Source organism: Glycine soja, chromosome 2 (assembly GCF_004193775.1).
Source record: "Glycine soja cultivar W05 chromosome 2, ASM419377v2, whole genome shotgun sequence".
In the NCBI taxonomy this organism is placed as follows: Eukaryota; Viridiplantae; Streptophyta; class Magnoliopsida; order Fabales; family Fabaceae; genus Glycine; species Glycine soja.
This window is the reverse complement of record NC_041003.1, coordinates 19,545,394-19,559,980: the sequence shown is the minus strand read 5'-3', so window position 1 is coordinate 19,559,980 and position 14,587 is coordinate 19,545,394. Positions and strand designations below refer to the sequence as shown.

At 44.0% G+C, this 14,587-nt stretch overlaps 1 protein-coding gene across 1 annotated transcript; it reads left to right on the top strand.

The window, feature by feature from the left end:
- The first annotated feature begins 607 nt into the window (after positions 1 to 607).
- On the top strand, positions 608 to 2,239 carry LOC114373541 (protein MAIN-LIKE 1-like). Its single transcript, XM_028331025.1, has 3 exons — positions 608 to 979; positions 1,294 to 1,640; positions 1,861 to 2,239. Exons 1-3 carry the CDS (start codon positions 608 to 610, stop codon positions 2,237 to 2,239), a joined length of 1,098 nt encoding a protein of 365 aa, XP_028186826.1.
- Positions 2,240 to 14,587: the final 12,348 nt, after the last annotated feature.

The window sequence follows — 14,587 nt, the reverse complement described above, 5'->3', positions numbered from 1 at the left end:
TTTTCTTGAAGACTATTTAGTTCTTCCCTTCTCTTAGGATATGCTTGGACAATGGAATTGGAGTTATAGTTTAGAATTTCAATTTTGTTTAAAATTGAAATTAGTTCAGAATTATAGATTTTATGTTTGGCTTATGCCAAGAATTAGGGCATAGAATTAGAGTTCTAAATTCAATTACAATTCTATAGTTTAGATATTACATTAATTATAAATACCATTAAAATTTTATTTAACATGCTATTATATGGAGTTGGCTTGGGTTTGGAAGAAATTGATCCCAATCAATCAAATGGGGTGGGTCGGGGGTAAAACAAATCAATTCTTGAAACCGCAACACCCTCCTCCAAATTACTCTCATCGGTCCTAACAATCTCACCAATTGAATTGGTTTCTTGCTTAACCTTAACCTCTTCCATAGAACCTTGAGTATCATCACATTTTGCATCAGTCCAACAAGTGTTACAACTCAGATCTTCACCATTTTGATGTTATGATGTAGGAGAATCTTTCTCCTTCTCCTTCGATTGAGCCAGCAATTCGGCTTTCCGAGCCGAAATATTCTTCTAATGAGCTTCAACAAATTTTAACAAATACTCATTTGTAGATCATGGTTAGGACCAGAGGATTAGGTCGTGCCTTAGGTCACGTTACTGGCAGAGGTGTGGGCAGAGGAGATCATGATGATTCCAATGATGCTCCGCAGCATCGATGGCCTATCGCATCTGCACGGAGGCAGCGAGTCTCTGTCACTGCGGCGCATGATGAGCCAGTGGTCCCTGCACCAGATATTGAGGCTGATGTATTTCTGGATGACCCGATGGCACCAATTGATGTAGAGGACATTGTGGCAGACATTCCTGCAGACATAGGCGCAGAGGCTTCTGAGGATGAGCATGAGGGATTTTTGGGTGGTCTGAGCGACCCATTCGTGCTGACCCAGTATGCGGATCACGTTGCTTGCAGCGTATGGATGGGAGAGGTATTTATAATATTTATTTTTAGTTACTTGTAAATTATACTTTATGATTGAAGTTATCCTCTCATGGGAGGAAGGTCCATAGTTTAGGCAGGTCTGTCCCTACCATAGAGGGACTCGTTGCTGGGATAGGACTAAGTCCTCTGATCGTGTGTTCAGTAGACACCAGCAATCGGGGACTTTTGTCGTCGTTTGTCGATCGGTGACACCGGGAGATGTCTAGTTTCCATCTCCTGGTGGGAGAGATCACGATCATGCTGGACGATGTCTCGTCAATTCTGCATCTGCCCATGGTTGGCAACTTGCACGCCTTTCAGCCCTTGCACGTGGATGATGCGGTTCAGATGCTGTTGGACTTATTGATGGTCTCTACAGAGTCTGCCAGGGCTGAGATAACCCAGTGTCGTGGATCGTACGTACGCCTGCAATGGGTACGTGATTTATACGAGCGCCGATGCCAGGCAGGTCATTGGACAGCTGCGGCTCGCGCATATCTTCTTCATCTTCTGGGTTGCACTTTGTTTGCTAACAAGATTGCAACCAATGTGCATGTTGTGTACTTGGAGGCCCTTCGTGACCTCAGTCAGACCGGGAGGTACGCCCGGGGAGTGGCTGCTCTAGTGCATATGTACGACCAGCTGAACGATGCCTCTATCAGTAGCAGGTGACAACTTGGCGGTTACATCACACTGCTGTAGGTAACAAATATGTTTTTCATTCGTTGAGGTTCAACAATGTTCAACTTTAAATTTTGTTAGAATTTCATTATTAATGTTTAACATTTTGATGTTACATCTGTAGTGCTAGATTTACGAGCACTTTCCCTCAGTCGCAGAGTCCACTACTGATCAGGAATACGATGAGGATTCCCCGCGTGCGTGTAGGTGGATTGCGACGAAGAAGACTGTGAAGAGCATACGTACACCGGCGTACAGGGAGCGCCTGGACCGACTCCAGATTCCGGATGTCTGTTGGATCCCGTATGGGGAGCACCAACCGGTCCAAGACTTCCATGTGGTATCATGCTATTCCGGTCTCCTGCGCTGGGGGCCTGTTGCTATTTATTATCGACCAGAGAGGGTCGTGCGGCAGTTTGGATACACGCAGACCATTCCTGCTCCTCCTATCGATTCATGGGTGTCGTATGATGATATACATGACAGGTGGATGCACTACTCGGGTCATATCGTTCCAGCAAGTGAGGTGTGTGTTGTGCCAGTGACTACATGGACTGGTTCTTTCGCATCTTGCATCCTTTCATGACACCAGGCCACGCATCAGATCCTCTGCCAGATGGTCATGCCCCGCAACCCCGAGTCGTCCCTCAGGCCCCATAGACGGATATCCCCCACGTGCCGGAGCTAGGAGCACTGTCGACATCTACGAGGCACGCTGTAGATGAGCCTAGACATGTAGTGGTAAGTAATACTAATAATTTACGTCATTTACATCAATATTTGCATAATAATTTGTATAATCTGTTTGTTTTGTATTTAACAAGAAGTTTGTGATGAGATTGTTGAGAGGTTGGAGCGCCAGGCTCATCGACACATGAGGTGATCGAAGAATGCCTCAGGATGACCAAGAGGGTGACATAGAACCATCTAGTATATGTTAGGTCTAGACGCAGGCGGCACACAGATCAGGCGTAGTTTATTTACATATTTTATATTGATATTCCATGTATATAAAGATATTGTACATGAACCCATTTCATTAGTATTTTTGGTTTTAGTAATGTTAGTTTTATTTATTTCCATTGATAGTGTATTCCATTTGCCTAAAAACCTAGAATCATATCTCATATTTTACATTTGTGTCTATATACACGCGTGTTATTAAAATGGTCTAGTTAACTTAGTTATAGTATATGTAAATTATTATAAATGGTCTAGTTAACTTAGTTTACCAACTAATAAAAAGTAATTTTAAATATAACTTTAAATATAATTGAAATAAAGAAGTTGAAAAGGGTGTAGAAAAAAATAAATTAAACAAAAAATAGACATCATGAGTAGGGGTCATAGAAAAAAATTATAATTTTATTCTATCAAATTAAAAGAATGTATTTTTTAAAAATTTTCTCCTCAGATAAAAATCCGTATTTATATTTTCTAAAATGACACATGCTAATTTTGCGACAAGGACAACTCGTCTTCCATTTGCACTACAGGTTTACTGAAAACAGCTAAAATTTCTATTGGCCCAATCTTTTTCCAGTAGTTAGACTCAATGAGCACCTTCATCACGTCGTCGTTGGTTTTGAGTTCAATTATTTCAAATTTTATAAATTTTCTGAATACTCATGGTGACTTGGTTTCCAAAAACACAATCGCCTTACCATTTGTGTTTCATCAATACCATAAGGGGGAATCCCACGAGGCGCAACTTGCTTGATCAAATCCTTCAGTTCATCCATGGTACATCTGGTGGGAATGTCAAAGTTTTTGGGAGTTTTTCCTGTGAACGAGTAACCAACAAACTCATTTTGGCGTGACATGTTCCACCTCCCATTGTAATATAGCAGGGCATCATGAGTAGGGGTCATAGTAGCTTCAAGTAAGTTTAAAATACCATCTGGGGGTCTAGCAATGCTACATAATAACTCAATCGGACCAACAAACGAAAATTCATGATTGTATTAACATTGTGTTAACATCAGCATCATCTTTCAGTTGCATACATTGAAACCGAAATTGATTACCTGCATACGTGAAAGGTTGCCGGTAGTAAATTTCATCCAAAAATTGCTTGTTGGTTAGCTTAAGGGTATTGTGTATTCTGGTTTTTAAAGTTTGAAAATCACACATGTTAGGTACTTGAATGGGAACTGGAGTGGAAGCTTGAAAGGAAACACCACTGTTGTTGTGAACAATGGATCTATTTGGAAAAATAAAACCTGATGTGGAGTTCACCACTGTTTGACTGCTTGTCTCTCTCAAGAATGCCATAGTTTTTTGTAAGACTTGGGTTGAGATTGAAACTTGTGCTTTCTCACAGTGTTAGGTTGTGTCATATATATACATGAGTTTTAATATCAGTGTTGCATTTTTTAAAGATTAAAAATACGCATGCACATGCTTTCTGTATGTGTTGTCAACTACACCAATGATGTGACATGCTTTAGCTTGCATCAGATCTGCATGTGTAGTCATGTTGTGCAGGGTCCTTTCACGCGCTTTATGTTAATGTAGACGATAATGTTATCATACACGTTTTTTCACAATGTGTTGTCAACTCAGACAACGATATATCATACATGCTTTTTTAGAATTAAGTAATAATTTTGTTGTGGACATAACAAATAAATTACATGTTCAAAACGATAAGTCATTATAAATTACAAGTTCAATCATCATTTATGTCAACATAGTCTCTCTTGAACATCACGAAGCTCTTGTAATGTTGCATTCTGCTAATATATGGATTTGGCCACGACTTCGCCTGCGGATGACAATTGCTAGACCATAACAATGCTACAAGCGGTAAGGGACAACGTTCTTTTAAATAAACCTGTTGTACATGCAAAAAAAAGTGTTAACTCAATCCTACAAAACTCATTGCATAAATATAAAAAAAAAACACTTCATATCTACAATGTACCTCAACAAAATGATTGCCATACACATGACTGATACAAATTATACGATGCAATGAAGAATTTGCCAGCGGTTGACTTCTAAGAGGAAAGAATGTCATGTTTTGTTGTTTAGACAAGGATACATCAATTACGTTATACCTTGATGCAATGACATGCCCCATGTCCGATATATCCATCCACTTATCCGTTGTCACCTGAATGAAACAAATATACACATCAAACTTAATTTCAAAGTAAAGTCTTAAAAATCAAATACATAAATTACATACCTTGGTTAACCCATCAACAAGTAGTGACATCCATAATTCCTCAAATCTCTCTGTGCCACCAAAGAACTTGATATAGTCTTTTGAGAATTTGACAAGTTCTTTAAGCAGATGGTTGCGGACCACCGACCAAGAGTACCTAATAAACCGGCAACCGACCGATATCCACAACTACCATCAGCTTTGACATCAACAATCTTATCAATGAAGTTGTGCATAAATGGATGAAACTGGTCCAACATGGGCATCATCATTCTTCGATTCGGTTTCTTAGAGGATGATGCAGTACGCCTCACCGACGAATTGCTATTTTGCATAGATTCAAAGGCATCTACATACTCCCGGTAAGATGGATCGCGCTTTGTTGATCTTGGGTTCCTGCTCGTAGTTTTCTTCGGTGCCCCCTTTGTGTTAACCTTTGCTGGAGGAGGACACATCGAATTCTGATCAGGGTATGCAATTTCCCAAAGTTTAGTCCTTAGAGTAAACTTGCCACAAACATCAAGTTCTTCGAATTTTTTGGATATTGTTTCCATTACGTCCTTGATGCCCACCTCGGGCTCAGATAACCCTTGGTCTGAAAAACTGAGTCTCCTCCAGAACATATGGATTGAATCCAGTGGGATGAAACCACTAACATATTTGGATAGCTCACAAGTACAAGGAAGACCAAGCGTGGTTCTCACCATGCAACCACAACTTGAGGGATTCTTGCCAGCATAGTCAACACGCTCTAATTCAGCAGCAATCTGATTTAAAGCATACCTTGAAACCATTCCAAGCAGCCTCATGTATAAGGTTTTTCTGAACATGTCCAACGACATGTGTACTTGTTTCAAATGATGCTTTAATCTCAGTGTGTTGCAACGTAATCATGTTGTTCATGGCATCCTGTCATACCCTAATTTCATTCGGGGACCATCTGTTTGGTGGGATGCGACCTTCACATGACTACTTCGAGGAACTTGACACCCATCGCTAGGCAATCCGTGAAGTTACGCGACATGTCAGGAGTCAAAAGGAAGCATTATTGCGCAATCCGTAAGTTCCGTAACATTCCAGAAGTCAAAGAGGGGATGGTTACGTAGTCCGTAAAGTTTCGTGACATTACGGAAAGAAAACAAGTATCGTTACATAATTTGTAAAGTTCCGTAACGTTACGGAAAAAGAATCAGTAAAAAAAGGGCAAAGGGGGGTGTATTTAGTAAATAGGGGTGTGCAAATAGCAATCAGGCCCACTTGGGCCTTCCAGGATGTTCCAATAGAAGGCGGTGCCTTCTGGTGGAAGCAACCCAGCTCGCCTGGGCAAGCTAGGCGGCAACCTCCTCCATTTTTTCCCCTATAAATAGGGGAAAGAGAGCAGAGCAAATTTGTTCAACCCTCCTGATATCTGAGATTCACTTAAAATTAGTGAGAAAAATTGTTTCCGTGAAGAAAATCCAAGCCGAGGCGCTTCCGTAACGCTTCCGAGACATTTTTGTGGGTGATTTCGTGAAGGTTTTTGATCGTTCTTCATCGTTCTTCGTTCATTCTTTGTCGTTCTTCAGTCTTCAACCGGTATGTTCCCAAAATCGAACCTTTCAATTCATTCTATGTGTCCTTAGTGGTCCCCACTTGTTTCGCGTACTTTTGTTTTTATTTCATTTGCTTTCCATACCCCCTTTTGACGTGCTTTAATAATTTATTTAAGTCATTTTCTCGCCTAATCAAAAAATAAAATAAATTTCCACCGGTCATTTGAGTTGTAATATCTTTTAATCTCTATTAAAATAAAATCCGACCGATCTTTCACGTCGTAACCACGTTTAAAACCAAAAAGAGGCAAAATAATAATATAATAATAAAAAATATCTTTAAATAAAATAATCAAAAAAAAGTTAATCAAATGTTTTCCTTTGGGATTTTCTTTCTTAATCGAATTGACCAATAACCAAAGTGAAACTAAAGCTAAAAATCAACTCACAAATCAAGTTTTTGTCATCACCTAAAAAAACCATTTTGATGTCCAATGCCTTGAAATGGTCTTCTTTGCTTTTATCAAATGTAGATATAATTTTGTCACCTCTTTCAAATTAGAAAACCAAGTGATCGTTAATGGTCCAATGCCTTAATATTTTCTCTCCTTTCAAAAGAATCAAAAGATCGTTTAAATGGTCCAACGCCTTAAATGACCCTTTTGTTAAGTCAAAATATATCTTGCAAAAAAGATAAAAACAAACTTAACCAACGTTCAGTTCTCAAAGAACTACGTAGGTCTGATTTCCTTATCACAATTAAGGAATACGTAGGAGCTAGGGAAACACCCTTATCGACCACAAAAAGATAAAAAAATACAAAAAGCATAAAAAGGCATAAAAACGTAAAAAAGGGAAAATAAAACAAATCGAAGTCATATTTGCACACTTGATTAAAGGATGTCGTCCCTTGTGACGGACGCGTGGGTGCTAATACCTTCCCCGTGCGTAAATACAACTCCCGAACCTTTCACACTTAAAGTTCGTAGACCACACCTTTTCCGGTTTTTTTACGTTTTCCTCGAATAAACGTTGGTGGCGACTCCGTGCATTTTCCTTTCTTGGAAGACGCACCCGTGAGTCTCGCGTCGCCCTCCCGCCGAAGGGGAGGTTGCGATAGTTGGCGACTCCACTGGGGACTATTGTTAGAGAGTTAGGCCAATCAATCAATGTGTTTTCCTTACCATGACTTCCCTATTTTTCTTTTCCTTTGTCTTTTTCCTTATGTTCTTGTATATATAAACACCTTTTGATGCTTTTAGTGTGTTCTCTAAATGTGTGCATGAGGTAAATATTTATTCATTTGATGCACACAAACACCAACACTATTTGCACACACAGTGAGTTGGAAAGGGGCCCTATACTCGGGTCCGTGGGAACATAAGGAGTGGAGGTGAATCTGTGGTCATGCTAGGTCTCCGACTTGCTTGATAACAGTGAACCCTCATCTAGAGTTTTTCTCTTTGATAACGTATTGTTGCTAGTAGTTCCTACTGCCACAATATGTTCTTCGAAGGGGATGATACCTCTAGAGACCATCAAGAGAGATATGACCACCTTGGGAATTATCACTAAAAGCCCTTTAAGTTTCCTCACATGTAGGTCCCTAAAATAGGGGCACGGAGCAAACATGCTGCATGCCACTTTTTACACTGCCATACATGTAGTCCTAAGTGTCATGTACCCCTTTGCTTATATTTGTTTGTGGATATTGCCGTACTATGTACATCCCCGTGTTGTGCCCTTCGCATATGCATCATGCACGGGTTCAGTCTTGATCCCCTCAGTTTGTCTAACCGACAGAGGGTCCGTGTCGCCTTCTTAAATACATACGTCGGGCGCCATGCTGCCCAAACATTGTATCTAAGAAGGGGACAATTTCCCGAGCTCCCGTATTCATAAATTGCATCTGTGTCATATGCATTTCTTCATGCATTCATCCATTCCACCCATGATAGATGTCGGAATTTTGATTCACACCGGGTTTTGTTTCACTTTAGTAAAACATGGGGTCGAGTCAGGCGCCTCCGCTTAAAAAGAGGTTCTATCAAGTCAAGGTCAAGAGCCTAGGAATCACCAGTCTAAAAGAGTTAGGGCAGTTGATGGGTCAGCTCCAGCGACAAGCTTTTCGCAAAGCTTACGGTAAAATCTGGGACCTAGCCATGGCAGAAGTCTCCATAGAGGCCATTGCCTCCCTCGCCCAGTATTATGACCAGCCGTTGAGGTGCTTCACTTTTGGGGACTTCCAGCTATCACCCATGGTGGAAGAATTTGAAGAGATCCTAGGATGCCCTCTAGGAGGAAGGAAACCATACCTCTTCTCAGGATTCTATCCCTCTTTAGCTAGAATTTCTAAGATAGTCCAAATCTCGGCGTAGGAATTAGACCACAGAAAGCAAGTCGAAAATGGGGTGGTTGGAGTATCGAGAAAATGTTTGGAGGCAAAAGCAAAAGCAAGAATCTTGGTAGGTAGAGGCGAATGGGCCCCGTTCATAGACATCCTCGCACTTTTGATCTTCGGAGGAGTCCTCTTTCTAAATGTGGATGGGTTGGTGGACCTAGCAGCGATCAACGCTTTTCTCGCCTATCATGATCGCAAGGAAAGCCTGGTTGTCGCTATACTAGCTTATCTATATGACACCTTCAACCGAAGATGTGAGAAGAGCAGTACAAGGATTTTTTGCTATACTCTGGCCCTCTATGTATGGTTGGTTTCACACTTTTTTTGCCAAGAGGTGAGGCATGCTTGCCCGCTAGAAAGCCACCGTTCATGCACAGAGAAAAGAGGGGCAAATTGGGACCGACTCTTAGCAAGCAAAGAAGGAGCATCTGTCAACTGGTTCCCTCGTTGGAAAGAAGGAAGAACCGGGGTTCTTATTTCGTGTAGAGGATTTCCAAATGTTCCTTTGATGGGGACAAGGGGTTGCATCAGTTACAATCCCATTCTTGCTATAAGACAACTTGGCTACCCTATGAGAGGGGCACCACTAGAGGAAGAGCTCGCACCTACTATTGCACGGGGTTTCAATAACACCAACGTGGGGGCGCTTTAGAAGGTTCGCAAGGCATGGGAGATGGTGCAAAAGAAGGACAAGGAACTTAGGGGCAGTAACAACGGGCCCATCGATGACTACCATAAGTTGTTGAAAGCCCACATGCAAGGTTTGGATTGGCTCCCGAGTTTGAGAACCACTAAAGGGGTGGAAGTTAAAGCACCAGAGGAAGACAAAGAGATACATGCCCTTAGGGCAGAACTCGAGCAAGCCCAAACAATCAAAGAAAGGTTCAAATCAGCAGCTCTTATGATCCGAAAGGAGAATGCCGAACTGAGAGACGTAAATATAGCTACCCCCAAGGCCTTGGAACAAGAGACCAAAAGGGCTCGTAGGGAAGAACACGGCCGAAACAAATTCCGAGGGGCTCTGTGGGGGCAGTAACAACGAGCTTAAGCTCCAAAGAGAGGAAAGGGACCAATCACGAGTAGACAGTTTGATCTTGAAGGATGAGATGAAGGTTTGCCTAAGGTCCAAGAGAAGCTTGTCTCAGCATTTATGCGAGATAGAGACCAACATGTTAGCCATCATCAGCAAGTACCAAGAAGAATTAAATCTAGCCACGACCCACGAGCACAAAGTGGCGGATGAGTATGCCCAAGTATACGCGGAAAAGGAGGCTAGGGGAAGGGTAATCAACTCGTTACATCAAGAGGCAACAATGTGGATGGACCGATTTGCTCTTACTTTGAATGGGAGTCAAGAACTTCCTCGGTTGCTAGCCAAGGACAAAGCAATGGCGGACACCTACTCCGCCCTCAAGGAGATCCACGGACTCCTCAGCTATTGTTAGCATATGATAGATTTAATGGCCCATATAATTAGGAACCGCTAGGAAGTTTGTATTGTCACTTAGATCTTGACTAGTTATAACTTTCTGAATAAAATGAGTTTATCCCACGTTTTTACTTCAAAAAAATTAGTGCGAATCAAATCACTCCCGCATTTTATCTCTAGCATGCATTCATTTTTTACGTACTCCTCACGTTTGGTTTCTTAGGAAAAACGCCATAACTAAATGCGCCCCAAGGCATCCCTATCGCACCAGATCCAAATCTAGGACGATGGGTGACCAAGAGGAGATATAGGAACAGATGAAAGCCGACATGTCGGCTTTGAAAGAGCAAATGGCTTCCATGATGGATGCCATGCTAGGAATGAGACAACTTATGGAGAATAACGTGGCCACCGCTGCTGCTGTTAGTTTGGCTGCCGAAGCAGACCCAACTCTCCCAACTACCGTGCACCATCCTCTCCCAAACGTGGTAGGATGAGAAAAAAGCACACTGGGGCACCTCAGCAACCCCCATCTGGGATACAACCGAGTGGCTTACCCTTACGGATTACCACCTAATTACACGCCACCAGTCATGCGTGATGACGCGGATCATGTCCCTTCCCCCATCCTTGAAAGGGAGCCTCCTCGACAGTCCGACGAGGTTCACGAGGATCGCAGAGAGTATGCCCAAGGAGACATCGATTTCTACCCCCCGATCCCTGTCGAGGGGCCGACACCCAACATGCTACCTCAGCCCAACCTCACGGGAGAACCTCAAAGTCTCCCAGCACAACCAATATTCTTGTCTGCAGAAGGACCACCCCCGGCAGCGGAAGGAAAAAGGAAACTCGATCTCATCGAAGAGAGATTGAGAGCTGTTGAAGGCTTTGGCGACTATCCATTCGCAGACATGGCGGATCTTTGCTTAGTACCGAACATCGTCATCCCCCCAAAATTCAAGGTACCTGATTTTGATAGGTACAAAGGGACGACTTGTCCTAAGAACCATCTCAAGATGTATTGTCGCAAGATCGGAGCGCATTCTAGGGATGAAAAGTTGTTGATGCACTTTTTCCAAGATAGCTTGGCTAGAGCCGCGGTCGTCTGGTACACTAATCTGGAAGCTTCCCGCATTCACACTTGGAAGGATCTGATTACTGCTTTCCTTAGGCAATATCAGTACAATTCCAATATGGCTCCCGATTGGACTCAGCTGCAGAACATGGTTAAAAAGGAAAGCGAGTCCTTTAAGGAGTATGCTCAGCGTTGGAGAGACCTCGCAGCCCAAGTGGCCCCTCCCATGGTCGAAAGAGAAATGATTACCATGATGGTAGACACCTTGCCCGTGTTTTACTACGAGAAATTAGTGGGCTACATGCCCTCCAGCTTCGCAAACTTGGTATTCGCCGGGGAAAGAATTGAAGTGGGCTTGAAGAGAGGGAAGTTTGATTGCGTCTCCTCCACAAGTACCAATGCTAGGAGGATCGGAGCAACTAGGGAAAAAAGGAAGGAAGGAGATACCCATGCCGTCACTTCAGCGCCCGCATGGATCAAGCCACCACAGATCTCTCACGGTACCCATCAGTACGTGCAACATCACCCGAGCTTCTCAGCTCGCGCCGGGGACTCTTCCAATTTAGCACCCATACAAGCTATGGCGCCTGCGCCCATCCAGAGGGAGACCCCCTAAGCTACGACTCCAACCCTGACTCGCCCGGCCGGCAATGCCCACTTTGGCGCTGGTTCCAACGCGATAAGGAACTTTCCTCCAAGGCCAATCCAAGACTTCACCCCGATCCCAATGGCGTATGAAGACCTCTTACCATCCCTCGTCGCTAACCAGATGGCTGTGATATCTCCCGGACGGATCTACCAGCCTCCTTTCCCAAAATGGTATAACCCCAACACAACTTGCGCATACCATGGGAAAATCCTAGGCCACTCAATCGAACAGTGCATGGCTTTCAAACGCAAGGTCCAAAGCTTGATAAAAGTCGGATGGCTGACGTTTCAAGAGGACCAACCCAATGTAAAGACAAACCTACTTGCCAATCATGGAGGGGGAGCGGTTAATGACATCGAGTCAGATAGGCCGCACAGGTCCAACCTTTGAAAGACGTGACGACTCCCAGAAGGTTTATCTACGGTGGTGGGCACGAGAAAAATTCCTGTTTGATGCATCCCGGCATGCAACATAACATGGAAGCATGTTTAGCAGTAGAAGACCTGTTGCAACAGATAATAGACCAAGGCCGTTTGGAAATCGACAATGAGGGGGGTGAGGAGCCGCACATATGCATGCAGTCCATAGATGAGGAGGGTCTTAGAAAGCCTAAACCTTTGGTGATATATTTCACCAGAGACACAGCTCCCCAAACGCCCCAGTACCCATTAGTAGTTAGACCTGTTCCATTCCCCTACAAAAATAGCCACACAGTTTCATGGAGGTATGCGCCTCCAAGCGAAAGGAAGGAAGAAGCCACCGACATCAGCTCGTTGTCAGCCAAGGTAACCAATATCACGGGGCTGAGCGGCGTGACCCGCAGTGGTCACGTGTACGCACCCCCTGACCTACCAACACCACCCGCAAACGTTAAAAGGAAGGAGAAGGTAGCGGAAGAACAAAGTGACAAAGTGATCCCCGCTCCGGACGAGGATATTCCAGTAAAAAGTCTTTCGGGGAAAAAGGATGGTTGTGGCAAGAAAGAAGTATCGCTAGAGGAGGCAGGCGAGTTCCTCCGCATTATTCAACAAAGCGAGTTCAAGGTCATTGAGCAGCTCAACAAAACCCCGACCAGAGTCTTTCTTTTGGAACTGCTCATGGGCTCTAAGCCTCATCGGGCTTTGCTAGTAAAGGTTTTGAATGAAGCTCATGTAGCCTAAGACATCTCCATAGAAGGCTTTGGAGGACTCGTCAATAGCATCACCGCTAACAACTATCTCGCCTTCGCTGAAGAAGAAATCCTCACCGAGGGGAGAGGGCATAACAGGGCTTTGCATGTGTCAGTCAAATGCATGGACCACGTCGTGGCCAAGGTACTCATCGATAACGGTTCCATTTTAAACGTAATGCCCAAAAGCACGTTGGAGAAATTGTCGTTTAATGCTTCCCATCTAAGGCCAAGTTCCATGGTGGTTCGTGCCTTCGACGACAGCCACCGAGAGGTGAGGGGATAGATCGACCTCCTTGTACAGATAGGGCCCCACACCTGTCAGGTTACGTTCCAAGTGATGGATATTAACCCGGTTTACAGCTGTCTTTTGGGACGCCTGTGGATCCACTCGGTGGGAGTCGTTCCCTCTACACTCCACCAAAAAATGAAGTTCATAGTGGAGGGGCATTTGGTCATTGTATCGGGGGAGGAGGACATCTTGGTAAGTTGCCCGTCCTCTATGCCATATGTGGAAGCCGCGGAGGAGTCATTGGAAACGGCCTTCCAATCTTTTGAGGTAGTAAGCATTGCCTCCGTAGATTCCCTTTCTGGGCAGCCTTGCCTGTCCGATACAGCAATGATGGTGGCCCGGGTGATGTTGGGGTATGGCTACGAGCTCGGAATGGGTTTAGGCAAGAACAACTACGGCAGAACCAGCCTGGTAAGCACCAGAGGAAACCGCGGGAAGTTTGGATTAGGCTATAAACCCACGCAAGTAGACATAAGGAAAAGTGTTGCGGAAAGGAAGAGTAGAGGCCAAAGTCCACAATTGGGTCGACAAGTCAAAGGGGCCCCGCCCTGCCACATCAGTAGGAGCTTTATAAGTGTGGGTCTAGGACACGAAGGCCAAGTTGTCGCGATATGCGAGGATGACTCTCCGAGTGGGTCGGATTTGGTACGACCATGCCCTTCGGGTTTCCGACTAGGAAATTAGCGAGTGGAGGAGCGCCCGGACATTTATGCGACAAGCATAATGTAACCCTTTGTGGCTTATAAACTCTACGGTTGGGCCTAGGCTTTAGACTTTCCTTTTGTTAAGGCATTATGCCTTTTTTTCCTGAATTTATAAATATAAAGATCCTTCTTCATCTATTCCTGCGCCTCTACCCATTCTCATTCATTTGCATGTTTATTTCTTTACGCTTAAAACGCCATATCTGACGATGAGTCCCTCGAAGGTACTAATACCTAGGACCCGACCATCGATTTCAAGCGAGAAGCGGGTCAGACGGAGAGTAAAGAGGACGAGGATGTGGGACTTCCCCCGAAGTTGGAGAAGATAGTCTTTCAGGAGGACCGAGAGATGGGGCCCCATCAAGAAGAGACAGAACTAGTGGACTTAGGAACTGGCAGTGGGAAAAAGGAAGTAAAGATAGGCACGGGTATGACCGCACCCATCCGTGAAGAATTGATGGCCCTGCTAAAGAACTACCAAGACATCTTTGCTTGGTCATTCCAGGATATGC

What these genes read in the sequence shown, in the direction of transcription:
- LOC114373541 (XM_028331025.1), top strand. Translation starts at nt 608, where the DNA reads ATGGTTAGGACCAGAGGATTAGGTCGTGCCTTAGGTCACGTTACTGGC. An exon ending in GCAGCGTATGGATGGGAGAG is followed by an intron (nt 980 to 1,293) that starts GTATTTATAATA and finishes CACGCCTTTCAG; the next exon opens with CCCTTGCACGTGGATGATGC. An exon ending in GATGCCTCTATCAGTAGCAG is followed by an intron (nt 1,641 to 1,860) that starts GTGACAACTTGG and finishes GCGTGCGTGTAG; the next exon opens with GTGGATTGCGACGAAGAAGA.